The sequence below is a fragment of the Crinia signifera genome, chromosome 8 (assembly GCF_055691185.1).
Source record: "Crinia signifera chromosome 8, ASM5569118v1, whole genome shotgun sequence".
NCBI classification, from domain to species: domain Eukaryota; kingdom Metazoa; phylum Chordata; class Amphibia; order Anura; family Myobatrachidae; genus Crinia; species Crinia signifera.
Window position 1 is genome coordinate 146,151,765 of NC_139224.1, and position 17,184 is coordinate 146,168,948.

General features: G+C 44.9%; 1 protein-coding gene across 1 annotated transcript; it reads right to left on the reverse strand.

Annotated features, from left to right (window-relative positions):
- Positions 1-278: 278 nt before the first annotated feature.
- On the reverse strand, positions 279-16,682 carry PDZK1IP1 (PDZK1 interacting protein 1). The gene is made up of 4 exons (XM_083157352.1): positions 16,479-16,682; positions 9,100-9,217; positions 3,692-3,766; positions 279-605 (listed from the first exon to the last, which is right to left on the reverse strand). Exons 1-4 carry the CDS (start codon positions 16,540-16,542, stop codon positions 527-529), a joined length of 336 nt encoding a protein of 111 aa, XP_083013478.1. The 5' UTR covers positions 16,543-16,682; the 3' UTR covers positions 279-526.
- Between the last annotated feature and the right edge of the window lie 502 nt (positions 16,683-17,184).

A 17,184-nucleotide genomic window follows, 5' to 3' on the forward strand; every position in this document is an offset into this window, starting at 1 on the left:
TTCCGCACGCTACCCTGCGAATGGTTGCAAAACATATTCATAAGTATATTCACTTGCTGGCGGCATTCGCACAGCCTGCGGGCAGCATTTGAAGGCTCGCTAAGCTGCAAACTAACCAGAATCAGGCCCGATGTGTGCTAGAAGATCTGACACTTTTCTATAAGTATAAACTGGCTCCTGATTGGATGGCAGTGAGGTTGTCAGGAGACCACATACTTCGATATTTAGTACAGAAGGGGGACAAAGTAAATTCGAACAATACAAACTACATCTCAAGCTCAGGGTTACTACACATTTATTTTGTGACTATTATAAATAACATGCTTTAGATAATACCAGTCTCCTTTAGAACAATTACTGTATGCTTCTGTTACACACACAGAGACACGGGTTAGATAAAGTGGGTTCTTGTCCCCTACTAAAGTAATATTCCTTGCTGTAATAATTAGCAGTGTACTCATGTCACTGCCATTGTGGTGAAATGTCCTTCCATGCACTGGTCAATAAGAAATGACATTGCACGCGGTTACATAGGAGTAGTGAGTACATTATCGTTATCAATGACGGCAGCTGGGTTGTCATACGCATGCTCATGTTCGCTGAATCTGAAATAAAATAGAAAAATATATCAATATTTGCTGTTAGAGTTAAAAACCAGTAACTTTATGCAAGTAATGGACCTGAAACAAACCACGCTGCAGAACAAATGCAGTTATATTTTTTTTGTGTAGGGTAAATACAGGCTGCTTTCGCATGTAGACTACAAATAATATTGTGCAGCTTTAACCTGCAATTTTGATTTGTTTTGACAGACCCCATGTTAATCTTAAGGCCCCCATACATTAGTCAGACTTGTCCTAAGGACAAGTCGGACCTGATAGTCCAGGCAGCTCCCCGGGAGGGGTCACACATGATTAGGCACTTGATGTGACATGTGTTGCATGCAATTTATCACATGCAACTCCCGGGGAGCTGCAGGCGGAGGGAGCAGGGCACACAGAAGCAGCGGGCGAGGGGCGGCGGCGAGTGGAACAGAGAGCCGGGCAGGGGGAGCAGGGAGCCAAGATGCCAGGAAAAAAAAAAAAAAAGCCCATACAAATGAATGGGGAGCCACGAATTGGCTGAGAGCTCTCAGCCAATCAGCGTCATTTTAGCCCTGCCCCTTTGCAGCGGACCCGCAAAATAACGGACTTGGTGAAGCGGTGAAGGGAGTTGCAGAGGCTGCGGGGGGAAAGCGGGAGACTTGCCTACCGTCCCGGGGGGCCAGGGAGGGGACACAATTTTCTTGAGGCTCTGGCCATTCCGGGAGGGTAGATAAGTATGACATCGGATCAGGTGATAGCTAACAAGTATGGAATAAATAAGGCCTTCATTTAATTCCTCAGCTGTCACCTGCAAGGTGTCTCCCCAGTTCTGGCGCCTTAGGCTGCAGCCTAATCAGCCTATTGGTTAACCAGGCTCTGGTACAGGGGTCTTTTACTGATATTATATAACAATCATATATAGACATTTGTAGATAGATTAAATTCCTCATAATAATGGCAAAATAATAATAATAATATCTTTATTATCATAAAATGCTCACATACATGAACATTAAATGAAATTCAGTTGTGAACAATACAAAAGATGAGAAAAAGACAATAAAAGTAGAACAATATGCAAATCAAGATCTATACCCGGAAAAAATTCCGACTAAGAATTTAAAACACGAATTGTTTTAAATTGAAAATCATCTCTAGTTGGGAAATATAATAGGAAGATAGAGCACAGCATTTCTCAGACAGAGATAGGTTGATTTACAGGCAATATGTACATTTGTTTCAAATAGAAACATTTTATTTTATTGTTCCTCTCAGTTTTTAAGTTTATTTCCTCTGAAATATAACTGCTATGGTGATTGCTAATTCAACCTCAACAAGAGCCACATAGGGGAAGAGAGGACCTGAATAGGGTTCTGATATGATTTGAATTTGATGGTCTATGATCAATAGTGGCTACTTTTATCATCGATGGGGGAGAAACAGATGGTTTCCCGCCATCGATGATACAGAATTTACGGGGGGAAATGTTCTCCAAGCTGTCGGGACATAGAGCCTAGCTCTGCCACACATTAAACTCTGACTCTTGGCTCTTATTGGCCCACAGCTCACTGTAAACAAAAGCTGGGGTGACCATTGGTGTGTGAAACTATTGATGGTTCCATTACAGATAGTATCACACATTAAGGTTTCCTATCAAAAGTGACCATGAATTGGAAACCCACTGATAGCCATCCCTAGGTCTGTGAACAAGCTGGAGGGTTACAGTGAACATTAGACTACATTGGCATAGCATAGCTTGGGGGCACTGGGAGACTGCAAGGGCTATTGGATATTCCATTGCCGGGCCTTGCAGATAGTTGTCTGCTTCCCCATCACACCTGCCTCCATGTCCCTCCCCAAATGGCCACTGCCTCAGAAAAGACAGTTATAAAGGATGCTAATGGCCATTTTGGAAGAGACATTTTTAATGGGGACACACGCTATAGACTAGAGATGGGTCGTTCACGAACGAAGCCTTTCAGTTTCGTTTTTAAAGATACAGATTTTTTAACGGATTGATCTGCTGGATCCCAGCTCTCATTAGTGACCTGTTTTGCCCATCTCTAGTATAGACCGACAGCAGTGGCATAAGGAGGGGCATAACCCCTGACAATGGGCAGATCTCCTGATGACATCAAGGGCAGAGCCGAATTTCCCATGAGGCACGTGAGGCACGTGCCTAGGGGCGGCACTTGGATGCCTGTGATGGTACTGTCAGCCCAAAATGTACCAATAACTGCAAAATATCCACTGTACTGTACTATATTCCATCTCAAATACAGTGTAAATGGATAGGACTTGCAGATACTGCCCCTGTAAACTGTCTTCCTTAGTAACTATGTATTCATATTAAAAGATCATGTTACAGTTAGTGTTTTTTTTAATAAATCCTTTATATTGGCTATTATCAAATGAGGTCTTATAAGTAATCAATAAAAAATATATATACTTAGACAGGGGGTGGGGGGCGGCGTTATTGTTGTGCCTAGGGGTGCCATCATCCCTAAATCCGCCCCTGATCAAGGGTGAGATTTAATAGGATGAGAGATTCAGAAAGTGAGAGATTTGGGAAGAAATCTCCAGTTTTTTTAAAGCGGCAATCATTTACACTGCAAAATCAGACTGGTCTTGCAGTATAAATGATTGCCGCTTTAAAAATACTGGAGATTTCTTCCCAAATCTTTCACTTTCTGAATCTCTCATCCTATTAAATCTCACCCACGTCTAGAGGCACGTGGTGATTGGGGGGGGGGGGGGGTAGGATGAATTCCCTTCCAATGATCAGGGATTAAGGGGGTTTGAAACTCTTTGGAGGGGGGGGTGCATGTTTTATAGTTATGCCACTGCTAGATTGGAAAGCAGCTTTATACCGTACAACCAGGGGTTGCACTCCATTAAACCAAACAGCAACCCCAGCTTGCACTTTCTATCCCAACAGAGTACATCTCTATAGTGTAAGTCCTCCAGCAGGTCCTCTCCTCTGATCTGGTAATTAGATGGCTCTTAAACGTAATCCCCACCAATGTGATAAATGAAGAAATGGGGTTATCAGAGTCCACGTGCAATGAAAAAAACAAAATATGTTGTATTGCTGTAAAAATACGTACCCGCTACTGTGATGGATGTATTTACCATTGGGGACAGCCACCTCATCGAACACTGTAGATTTTTCTACGGGGGATCTGAAGTAGAAAATAAATAATAGTGATTATACAAGTATATCTTGCAAGAAGTGTAACGAAAAATGTTTCATAACAATTCAGAGTTTTCTGCAATTCCCCCATTCTATGATGGTTCACTGGATTATTTTACCAACAGAGGTGGGAGGCAGCTCAGGCATGTGGTCATGGTGCTGCATCATTGAGGGGTTTAGCTGTTGGCTGCACAGCAAATGGAAATCAGGGTCTGGTACTTAATCGTTTATTTTTTGAAGATCCCAATGGATATATCTACTAAGCAATGCGTGTCCAAAGCGGACGGCTGTTTTTCCATAAAATGTCCACCATATTAAATACACAGCCACGTGTGTTTTGCATTTAATATCATTGTCGCTTTATACCAGAGCTGGGCAACACCGGCCCTCCAGATGTTGATGAACTACACATCCAAGGATGCTTTGCATTAGTTTTGCTATGTGGCCATGCTGAAACTGATGCAAGGCATGCTGGAATGTGTAGTTCATCAATATCTGGAGGGCCGGTGTTGCCCAGCCCTGCTTTATACCCTACAGATGTTGAACGCTGCAGCTGATATTCGGTAGCTTTCTAAACCCGCTACATAGAAAATATTCACTAAAACACCAGAAGAGCCATCTCCAAATAATATGGATGTGTCGGAGAATCGAAAGACCAGAAATTTTTGATCCTGGATCCCAAATTCTGGTCCTGACCCTCAGGTCTTTAAAGGTGCCCATACACGGTACAATTGCTGGGTGCGATGGGATGCGCGCTCCCGTCACACATCTCACCGCACAGCTCAAAAAGTATGTGCTGCACTTACTCTATGTTCTAAATCTCATCTCATTGCATTGCAAATCCCATGCGATGTGATCTAGTCCAAATTGTATAAAATAATTGTACCGTGTATGGGCACCTTTAAGTCATGGACTGTCCCAAGAATAACAATGGCAATAAGTCAGGCCATAGAAACTGCATTACCAAATGCCTATCATGGCACACAATGCCAGGCAGTAGGTTTGAGTGGTACAGGCAACTTTTATACATTCTGGATTATACCACTGACTATTTCTAGTATATACTAAAGGCCAAATGGAATAGGGTGTGAGAATCAGAAAGTGAATGATTTTGGAGAATTTTCCCCTTTTTTTTTTAAAAGCGGCAATCATTCACACTGCAAAACCAAGTTGATTTAGCAGTGTAATTGATTGGCGCTTTAAAAAAAGAAAATGGACAAACTCTCCCAAAATCAATTTCAATTTTTTTATTCTTAAGGCCCATACACACTGGGGGACTTTTGATCTGAAAGCAGCTCAGTTTTGTTGTTTGAGCAGCACCGTGTGTACGGGGCAGTGATGAGTGGTGAGCGCTGATGCGCGCTCCCGCATCATCACCGGCCACCAACGCTCATCTGCTGGTACTACCAGCAGATGAGCGACGGGGTGGACGGCATTTCATAGCATCCCGCTGTGGAAAGTCGACCACCCCTGGGAAAATCCCTCAGAACGGCAAAAATCCCTCAGTGCGTATGCGATTTTCAGCCCAGTGATGTTGCCATGGGGTAATTACATGCTTGTTGCCACGGGGGATATCCTACTTGTTGTCATGGGATGATTAAATGCTTGTTGCCTAGGGGGATTTCCTGCTTGTTGCCATGGGGAGCTTACATGCTCATTGCCTAGGGGGAATTTTTTTGCCAATGGGGTCACTGGCGCACTGTATGCCCACCCGCCGATCAAATAAAAAAAGGAAAAAAAAACAAGTTAGCCGAGGTTTTTGACTGCCAGGAGCTCTCCTCCGCCGACTCCCGGCAGCAGAGAATAGCCAGAGGAGATGAGCGCCTCCTTCCCCCATGCTGCCCAGGCCCTCCGTCAGGTCATGGGGTATTTGTGCGGCTGTACAGCTTGTCCACCACTAGAAACGGCCCTGGGCAAATGTGACAGCCCTAGCAGTAGCAGCCAGAGGGTGGGGGAAACCCCTGACAACAAGCAGGTACCATAGGCTAGGGGGCACATGAGTTATAGTTTATTTTATATAGTTCCTCCACTGCCTAGGCTACATTACATTGCCCTTAACCCTGCACCCACTTCTCGCAAACACTGCACTACATTACTGTTCAGATGTGGTTGGATGCGCACAATGTTTTCCTATGACAGGGACCAGTTCTGTATGTGTGCGATGGGTTGTTGTTGGTGACTAATGTTTAAGGAAAAAGGGAAGAGGCCAGGGATCTTGCACAAAGATTTTCTGACCTATGTGACACGTAGCTCGGCCATCTACATGGGTGCCACAAGGCACAAGCCCCCCCCCCATGGTGCTGAGAAAGATGCGATACTGCGTCCTTGGACACAGCTGGGATCAGTAATGCAGCTAGCAGGAGACGTAAGGCCATATTCTGCATTACCAAAATAGTGCTATTGCTGCTGCTTCTATGTACGCTTCTTCAGACACATCTGAATCAGGCCCACACTGCACTATTCACTGCCCCTAACCATTTCCATTATAGTGCTGGTTGGTTCCCCAGGGTGCAGTACTCTGGGTTTTCTAGGTCCCTAAAGTACCCCTTACTCCAGCAGCTCTTATGTCTGCAGGACAATCTCGGCTTGTCGTGGAATGATAGCCTGACCAAAAAGTACATAGCTAATAATTATATAATCCCGATTCTACCCAAATCACAGGCAGCCCCCAGCTACATACTGACACATACACGCAGAAAGCAGGTTCCACAAAACACAGACATCCATGTTTAGAACGTGCACACGTGATGGGATTAGTGCAGTGCGGGGTTTGAGATGCAGCAAATATAACAGCACAGTGAGCAGTGTTTGGATGTATAATAGGAGAATAAGCAAGTATGAAATATAGAAGATTACAGTTTGGGCGGACAGAGAATGCAGCCAGTATGTGGCAAGGCCTCTCTTTGTCTTGTCATGCCCAGCCCCTGTTGGCACTATACGTGGCATGTGGGTAAATAAATATTCAGTGCATGGAAACCAGCCCAGCAAGTGAACAAAGACAGAAGCTTGTACCTGGGTGGAGTGTGTCTGTTGCAATGGACTTGTGCGTCTGTCAGATAACCACAAGCAGTATTCTGCTGTGTTGCGGAATAAATCCTGCACACAGATTAGTGGGGGTGAGCTGGGTAAACATGGATGATGCGCAGTCAGAGAGCTCTGGGTGGAAGTTCAGGATTACCAGCACTTGTCATGGAACTGCAGGTTTTTCACTTTTTTTGAATGATTATGGTTTTTTTCTAGATGGTTTGGGAAGTTTACAGTAGTGATGGTCATCATTGCCTTTGCCATCGATGGTTGTCATCGCTGGAGAAAGGGCAACTCGCCATCAATAGTGTATTACTATCCAATGGATGACCATCTATGTTTTTACATATCGATGGTCATCCATTTTCTTTGATTGGTCTGTGGGGGTGGGGCTTCAGGTTGTCGGGGGCGGAGCTATGCTCAGTGTCCCGGCCCCTTGGGGAAAAAGCAAAAATGAAACTATTCGTATAAGCTTGAGATCGATGATGGGAAACCATCTGGTTCTCCCCCATCGATGGAAAAACTTTTCTACATCGGCAAGAACCATCGCTGATTTCTAATCAGCGATGGTCGATGGCCATCCCTAGTTTACAGTCTTACAAAGAAATACATTGTTAGTGAAGTCTGAATTGTGCATTTTGTTGTAGCTCTTAGACCAGGGCTGGGCAACACCGGCCCTCCAGATGTTAATGAACTACACATCCTAGGATGCTTTGCATTAGTTTTGCTATGTGGCCATGCTGAAACTGATGCAAGGCATGCTGGGATGTGTAGTTCATCAACATCCGTTGTTGCCCAGCCCTGTCTTAGAGGCTAATACAGGCCACCAGGATTATGGGTCATTGGGTTGACCCAATTTAGTTTGACATACATTGTGTTAACCACTGAATGTCGGCAAGCCTTAGGTCGGCCCTGAAATAGGTTAACATGGCTACGGTTGACAGGGTTGGAAGGTCAACATAAGCATTACGGCAACAACGGCAAGGTCGAAAGTCAAAAGGTCGACATGAGTTTTATGTCCCGATTGTCGACATATCGACATGGATACCATCTAAGTGTTCCGCTCCCCCTCACATTGCTCACTGCACTTGTCATGCTTCAGGCATACTATGTTATTCTCCGATGGTAAGATAAAAAAAAAGTGAAAACCTCATGTTGACCTTTTGATTATTGACCTTACCATGGTTGACCTAACGCTTGTGTCAACCTACCAACCCTGTCGACATCAGCCTCATGCCCCAGACATGTAGCATCTCTCTCCTCTTTGGGCTTCTCCACAACTAAAGTAGGTAAGTACAGGGCCGCCATCAGTGGGGTGCTATGGGGACAGCTGTTCCGGCGCCCGCCACTCTGACAGAGGGTAGGGCCTGGCAGCTATCCCAGCACGACCGACAGCAACCCCCTTACACAGCCGCACCTGCTGCCACGGGTTGCCTCAACAGTTTGGGGCTGCACCACACACACACACAGCCCCCTTCATTGGTGATTCAGTGCCTGCCCTGCAGCTGTTCAGTGATTAGCGCGGCATAATAATGTCAAGCCGCACCTGATGATGAGCCACATGGAGCCACCGCAGACATCCTGATTGAGGAGTGCCGCCTGCCCACCGGCCTGGTAAATATAGAAGGGGGCCCACACTGGGATTACAGAGTGTGGCCACAGCTGCGAATACGGGGAGGGGAAGGGAGCATGGTGTCTCTCTGAGCAGGCTGCAGCCTATGAAACATTAAGGGCTGAGGCTGGTAAGATTCTTTGTGAGTGCGGGAGTTATTGCCAGTCCCGGGCCCCACAATCTCTGGTGGCAGCCCTGGGTAAATATGCACAAGTCAATGAGAAATATCCAGTTCTTTGGCCCTTCCATTTAGCCTATATTCAGCTTCAACATTCTGGGGCCCATTTACTATAGGATCACATATACAATGCTATCTGGGTGGGATCTACCGCCCATGATCACATTGCAACCCACCATCTCCTAACTGTCATTTTTCAAACACAGCCTATAAAAATATGACACAAATGACATTATTTTAGCACCATCCTCTTGGACCCGCCAAGGGTTTCATTTACTGATGCCCTGTCCCCTTACAGGAAAAGGAGAAAATAAAATGTTGACAAGTATGTGTTGAACAGTCCTCTAACCGACCCAGCTGGAAGAAAATGTTTTATAAAATACATTTACAGCATAACATACTAGATTAAAACAATTAGTCCTTTGTTGTGGCAGGTCACATGGGAAATCATAGATTATTATTGAAGTATTAATAGCTTAACCAATGCTGTACGATCTCAGGAACTCACTTGGATCTTCTATTCCACATTTTGTTTGCCATGTAGGCCCCAAAGACAAGGACGAGGAAGACCGCGACCGCGATAAGGCCAGTTCCCCACTGAGGAATAATCCTGCCCTGTTTGTCACCTGCAAAACAACATTCAACAGATTGGACAGTGTATAGGGAAAGAATAGGTGCTATAATGTAGTAGGATGAGCCTTCAATGATCATAGCTGAAATTATTACTAAAAGTGTAAAATAGTCACATATTTATTAGATAGTACTGATATGTATGTTACGCACACTTGCCTTCAGTGGTGTAACCATACCATAAGCGCCCCCCCCATCGTTCAATTGGCAGCGCCCCCCCATGTTCAACGTGCCTTACACCACCACCACCACCACCACCCCTATCCGGACTATTTGTCTACAACAAGAAGATAGACAGCCATTAGGTCGACACCATTAGTTCGACAACTCAATAGGTCGACATGCTTTTAGGTCGACATACCATTAGGTCGACATACCATTAGGTCGACATGTCATTAGGTCGACATGCCATTAGGTCGACATGCCATTAGGTCGACACTGCCATTAGGTCGACAGTGTCTAGGTCGACAGTCAAAAGGTCGACATGGTTTTTTTCACTGTTTTTTGAGCCGACATGTGCCGACAGGCGGTATTTCATGCCCTACCATCCACTAGGGCGTGGAGCTAGATTATAATAGTGTGCCGAGCGCAGCGAGGCACCGTGCCCGAAGCATTGCGAGCGATGCGAGGGGCTGCGGTTCACTTCAAACTGTGTCCATGACGACTGTGTCGACATTTGGGTAAAAAAACAGTGAAACAGTGACCTAATGGCATGTCGACCTAATGACATGTCGACCTAATGGTATGTCGACCTAAAAGCATGTCGACCTATTGAGTTGTCGAACTAATGGTGTCGACCTAATGGCTGTCTATCTTCTTGTTGTAGACAAATGGTTTTTTTTCATTCAAGGCAACCCTACTCCAAAAGTTTCTTTATTTTATTTTATTCTAAAATTTAAAAAGTAATATATTAATTTAAGAAAATGATGCTTAACTGTTAGCCTAAAGCCTCGTACACAAAGGGCGATTTCAGCAAAAATTGATAGGGATGCGTACAGGGCGACAGTTGACAGGAGCATCCTCCTGCAACCAGACCTGCAGTTTTCACAGGAGCATGCTACTGCAACTAGCGGCTCCCCCCCCCCCCCCCCTGACAGAGTGTCTCGTTTTCATCAGCGACCATCGCTGGCCGATGATGAAAATGGGACAGTCAGCAATTTAGTTGCTGCGCGATATATCGCTCAGCGACCAATCGCTCCATGTGTTCGGAGCTTTGGGTTTAGCTATGTGGTGGTGGTGGACATATACGTGTTCTAATTGTCTACATATTTCATGACTGGTAGCCACCAGCGATGCTTTTGCTTATTACCTTGGCCATAAATATTTTGTTTTGGTCCTGGACCACCAACATGAGGTACCCCTGCAATCCTGAGGCACCCCAGTTTACCTAGGTGGACAGTTTGGAAACCACTGGTCGCTGGGGGCTATTCGGCGATTTCCGCACTTCTGCGCATGCCCAATATACAGTATCTAGAAACACAGATAATTCCTAGAGTGTGGATGGCAAGGTACTGGATTTTACATCCTATTTAGCTCTGAGAAAATGCTAGTAATGTTCCCAAAGATGCAGATTTGGTAAGCAAGGGGGGTGTTTGTGCGGCACCATCTCTGAAGTGAAGATGGTACATGCGCATAAAATGGAAAAGGCTCTGGAACTGTACCGGTGTGTTTGCTGTCACCTGTACTGGTTAAGGTCCGTTTTAATGTACAGGAACACTGGGCAGCTGCCCAGGGACCCACAAATCTATTGCCTCGTAGAAGGGGTGGGCTTATTGGGAGGAAACTAGAGAACACTGCCAGATGCCCAGATGTATTGTGTCATTAGACCATGGGGGGAAGTTGCCATGATTGGAGATTATGGGCGGGATGCATTAACTTCCGCAGCCCATTACCACCCTCTGCCGGCTACTGCAGTCATACTAAACGTACAGCTCTAACATATAGTAAAGCGCATCTCTTGCAATAAGCGCTGCCTTTTGCGAAGCAGCCAGCGCGGGGGTGAGGGGGGGGGGGGGGGCTGTTATGCCCTCCTGCTGTCCCCATCTGCTGCTGCGCGGCTCCACCTCCTCCTCCGTGCACCTGGAAGGTGCTAGGGAGGAGGAGGTCATTGGTCCAGGCAGCACAGCAGGAGGCTGCCCAGACACAGGTGAAGAGGAGGGGCAGCGGGGGTCTGTGCGGGGTGGTGGGGGTCCATGTGGGGTGGTGGCGGATGCAGTATGAAGGTCCATAGGCTTCTATGGGGTATCGTCAGCTTTTGCTGGCGATACCCTTTTCCTGCATACCAAAATGCGGTAAAACCCCCAATAACTGGGTTTTTACTGCATTTTTGCTTTGGTTATGGGTGGTTACAAGCTGAATACCATAGCTCCCAACATTTGGCACTGGAACTTGGGACCTGCTGTGTCGAAGGTGTGTCCGGTCCAAAAATGGGCAGTGCTACATTGCAAGTGAGCATGGCCTCGGGCAGAGGGGGCATGGCATAGGGCTATGACTTCTGTGTTTGTCAGTTTTGGGGGCATGCCCAGTTCTCCCCTAACAGCTGGGCAGCCCCCAACTACCTCCCTGCCTTCCCTCCCCCCCCCCCCTGCACTGAAGAGGTGCCATGTGCACCGCATCTCTTTAGCAATCACGTCTGCTCTCAGGATCCTCCCAACTGCCCTTCTGTCCGTAGGACACTGCCACCCACGGGAGTGATAGTGGGGCAGGCTCCAAATAGCGGGACTGTCTGGACATTAGGGAGGTATGGCATACCCACGTTTCTGTGTGCAGGGCCGAGATGTGTGCGGTGTGAACACTCTGCTAAAGCTTCTTGCTGTAGGTTGAGGATGCTGATGCTTTGGATTTCCATACATGCCTTTTTAAATTAAAAGATTAGCAGATTTATTAAGCTTGGAGAAGAGATAAACTGGAGATAAAGCGGAGAAAAGGTAAAAGGAGATAAAGCACCAGCCAATCAGCTGTGTTTGAAAAAGACAGTTGGGAGTTGATTGGCTGGTGCTTTATCTCCTTTTACCTTTTCTCCGCTTTATCTCCGGTTTATCTCTTCTCCAAGCTTAATAAATCTGCCCCCTAAAGATAAAAGAAAAAAAAATACAGTCTAGCCACACCCTCTGTGACAGTAACTCCTCCCCTCATAACTGCAACAGCCAGCCTTGTATGAGGAGACGGTTTAGCTCACTGTATGGACGGCTAGGCTTACATTTGCCTCAGATAGGGCAAACACACATGGTGCACAGTCCCTATCTCACAGGATTCCGTCACATATAATACCTGCGCTTTACTCACAGACATACTTTATATCAGGGCTGCTATGAGGGAAGAAAGTGAAACATTGGCTGCCTGTGTACACTCTTACACAACTGCAGGTTGTGACAGATTCTAGCAGCTGTGATTCCTGTTCTTCGGTGTCTCGCACACTGGTTATTTTATAACTTACGGTGTATATGGGGAAACAATTATCTGAGTGTGAAATAAATCCATATATAAACAGAAGTGTCCACAGTGCTGCAGCTGCAGGTTTCAACGGTAGCAACTTATACACAATGCAACAAGTTGTTTACACCAAGTAACTAAGCCCAGGCTAAGGGCCTGATTCAGACCTCTTCGCAAGACTGCAATTTTTCTAAAGGATAAAACCATGCTGCACTGCAGATGGGGCAGATGTAATATTTGGGGGAGTTATTTTGTTTCTGTGCAGGGTAAATATTGGCTGCTTTAGTCTAATGCTGTGTACAGACAGTGCGAGTACCGTGCTATGCGATCTCCCGCAAAAAAATTGGACCATTTACACCGCCCACGACCCAGGTCCAACCAGTGTTCAACCCTGGTCAGGACCTGGGTAGGAGACCAGTGTTACTGGACCTGGGTTGGCCCCTTTTACACCAATGCTGACCTGGGACCAACCTGGGTTTTGTCTTGGTGTAAAAGGGGTATAACTCTTTCTGCACATGTTACATCTGCCCCACCTGCAGAGTAGCGTGGTTTTGTCCATCTGCAAAAAATAGGTCTTATTAAGGCCCTTAGTAGGAAAGAACATTACAAATATCTAGAACTCGTCCCTCAATATTACATTACATATTCTGGTGTTGGAAGGAACTCGTAAAGAACACAGTATCTCAAGTCAGACCTTCCAGCATGCTTATAGGACTTGTTTTGAGGATTTGGGTCTATGGGAACAGGTTGGATTAATTCTCAGCCTGACAGATAAATTGCTTGTTTGTTATTAACATAATCCACCAAACATGTTCACTTGGCTGTAGTATAGAGCCTTATTAAGTTGCACTCAACTGCAGATAATACTGCATTAATCAAGCATTATATTGATCCCTACTGCCTCCCAACCAGACACTTTGGTGTCTCTCATACATGCACACTCGGAAAATTTTCAGAATTGTATCTATCGTATTTTTTGGACCATAAGACGCATTTTTTTCTCCCCAAAAAAGTGGGGGGGAAAGTGTGTGCGTCTTATGGAGCGAATACGAGCCGCCAGTCAGCAAGCTGCCCTGTGCGGGCCCCGAGGCCCCGGCGCCCGCACATACACAACGCCTCCCCGCTACTGCAGGGCTATTGTTACAGCACTGCCCAGGTAGGAGGGGGTAATTATAGGATGCCTCAGTGGGGGGAGAGGCTGCCTGCCAGTGCTAACCCTGCTTTCTGGATCCCTTACCCTGCTGCCTGGATCCCCTCAGAACATAGCTGCCTACCCTCCTGCATTCTACAGGAGACACCCTGAAATAGCAGCAATCTCCCTCCCTCCCTCATTAGTCTAGCAATCTCCCTCATGTCACCTAGCCCACATTACACTGTTACATTTTTTGGGAAAAAAGGAATGAGAGACAGATACATTTACATTGAATTATCTGCACCATTTCCCAGCACTTCACCAAGTATAGTAGCTCTTACTAACTGCTTTGTGGCTCATCTACATTTGGATATAAGTCATTTTTTTTTTTTTTTTAAGTAATTTTTTTATTGAAGAACCGCACGGTACAAACAATATGCAGCTATGTCAGCCGCTTGAGAAACATTTCTATGGTTGTTACATATATAATACAGTCAACAATGGGGTATAATATAAATGGTCAACGCAAAATCGATAGGTGTTTGTCTCAAACAGTACTTTTTCAATATACAATGGGTCACTTTGTATTGGTCTTTAAACAGAAAAATACAATTATATGCACACATAACAATAGTTTCCGCAGATAACTGAGGGCTTTGTTAGAAGGGAGGTGTATTATATTGCAGTAACATTAGGTTATACCAGGACGTTAACTGGACTGCCTTTCTCAGATTAGTTTTTGTAGATTCTGGAAGAGACTTCACATGTGGTAACCAGATCGAGAAAAACTTTTTGGCTTTCGCATCTCTATTCAGGGACATTTCAAGCCAGTCCATCTGAAAAAGATGCGATATCCGGGGTGTCAGTAAGGATATAGATAGTGTGTTGGATTTTATCCACTGCGACAGGATGGTTTTGCGCGTCGCAGCAGCTATTTTTGCTAAAAATATCCTTTGCCCTGCTGATTGGCGGGTCGTGGTAGGGGTCGGGTATATATCCCACAATGCCCATTCAGGTGTAGCATTAACCGTGATGTATTGTGATTTAACAAAGGCACATACTGTGTCCCAGAAAGTCCTCACTTCTGGGCAGTTCCACATACAGTGTAACATATCTGCATCAGGTGCCCTACATTTAAAGCAGCAAGAATCCTCTGCAGTACCCATCAATGACATCTTCCTCGGGGTATAATACACTCTATGGAGAAGTTTATACTGCATCTCCATGTAAGAGGCCGATATCATTGTCTTATTTAGCCTTACAAATGCTGATAAGAGAGAAGCTAATGATATGGTAGGTAAGTCTATGGTCCATTTTGCCATGCCTGAGTCCAGGCTATCTACATCGACACGTCTTTTAATATGCAGATATAGCAGAGACGTATTGCATGGTCTAGACTGTGCATGCTTAATCATAATGTCCAAACCTGCAGATATGTCAGTGTTAGGGATCTTTCTAATTTGGCTGGCCACATAACTTTGTAATTGGTAATATACATATATGGGCAGGTTCACTTCTGGATATTGGATATAAGTCATTTTAAAAGATTCCTCTCAGATGTAGCAGTACACACCCACGCTTCTAGGTGCCACATTCACAATCTCTCCATATATGGAAGTAGACACGCCCTTTGGGTGGAGCATGACACGCCCCTTCAATGGGGCACTGTGCAAAATTCTACTAACAAATATAATCTACCTGAAACTAGTTTTCAAAAGTAGGCAAGTATGCTTCAGACTATTCATAATATTTTTTTCCCTGTTTTCCTCCTCTAAAATCTAGGTGCGTCTTATGGAGCAAAAAATACGGCATATATGACTCCTTCCTGACCATCAGCAGTTAAATGGGTTTGCTAATTCATGGGGCGAATGAAGATATGTCGACTTTAGGTAATTATACCTTCTCTCAATCAGGTAGCCACAAGCCCAGTGTAATATATTGTCTTCCTTTGAATGTCAAAACAGCTTTTTTTTTAAATCAAGACCATTAAAATGTTTAATGAAAGCTGCCATATTTCTATGAAAGATCATCACATGTCTTGAATTGGATAAATAAATTATACTAACTGCCCTTTTATCAGTGATTTATGCTAAAGCTCACCTGAAAACATTATTTATCTGTTTACAATGCGCTCAAGCCTATGAGAACAAAGCAGCTTATTTCCATAATTCTGCAATTAGCTCTCAGTATTATATATTGCCAGCTCCAATGTCTGTACAGTTACGGTAACTAGCACTGCTCAGAAGACAATAGAGGCATTGTATTGGGTCTTCCTGCTACAGAAAGCTGGGCAATGGCGAACACCATTAGCAGAGATCTAGGTACTGTTATTGGGAAAGGAAATCCCCTTTGTGAACTACTTAAAGCACATGTTCTCAAAGTCGGTCCTCAGAACGCACACAGTGCATGGTTTGCAGGTTTCACAGTGAAATAATTAGCTCCACCTGTGGATCTTTTAAAATGTGCCAGTGAGTAATGAGTGCACCTGCTGGGTGATCTGGAAAACGTGAACTGTGTGGGGTCTTGAGGACCGAGTTTGAGAACCCCTGTCGTAAAGTTTAAAGTATCTTTAAGAATGGTCATGAAATAACTTGTTAGCACAAGGGAAGATCTGTACAGCAGCGACGACAAAGGATACTAAACAACATGCACACATTCTGTGTTCTCTAGGACACAGTAATAATATAACTTACCTGACTGGCAGGAGACTTGTCCCAGAGAAACCAGGATGAGAAACACAAGCTGCAACGAGAACATGGTCCACCAGAAGTCCCACTGAGGTGTCCTGACTGAGTGGATCAGGAATATACAGTCACATCGTAGTGATTCGGAGAACAAGGAAGAATTCCAGAGCAGTTAATGCTAAACCTGAGGGATATTTGGAAACACCTCTTAGTTTGGGGAGGGACCTGGCTCCAACCACAGTACATAATCCTTACCTTGTAAATGAAACAAAACCAAAAATTGGTTATATATAAAGAAAATGAATTAATTAGGTTATTTCGCTACTGTCGGAAATGTGCTGCATTTGTCACAAAATAGCACACGTACAGTATGTTCTGTGTAATCAATGGTTAGGAAACACGTATAGGCCCTTATTCAGATCTGATTGCAGTACAAATTTGTTTGGAAAATGGGCAAATCCATGTGCACTGCAGGTGGGGCAGATGTAACGTGTGCAGAGAGATTTACATTTGGGTGGGGTGTGTTGAAACTGAAATCTAAATTGCAGTGTAAACATAATGCAGCCAGTATTTACCCTGCACAGAAACAAAATAACTCACACAAATCTAACTCTCTCTGCACAAGTTACATCTGCCCCACCTGCAGTGCACATGGTTTTGTCCATCTAAGAAGGATTTTGTCAGAGTGAACTAGAATAAGGCCCTTAAGGCCCCC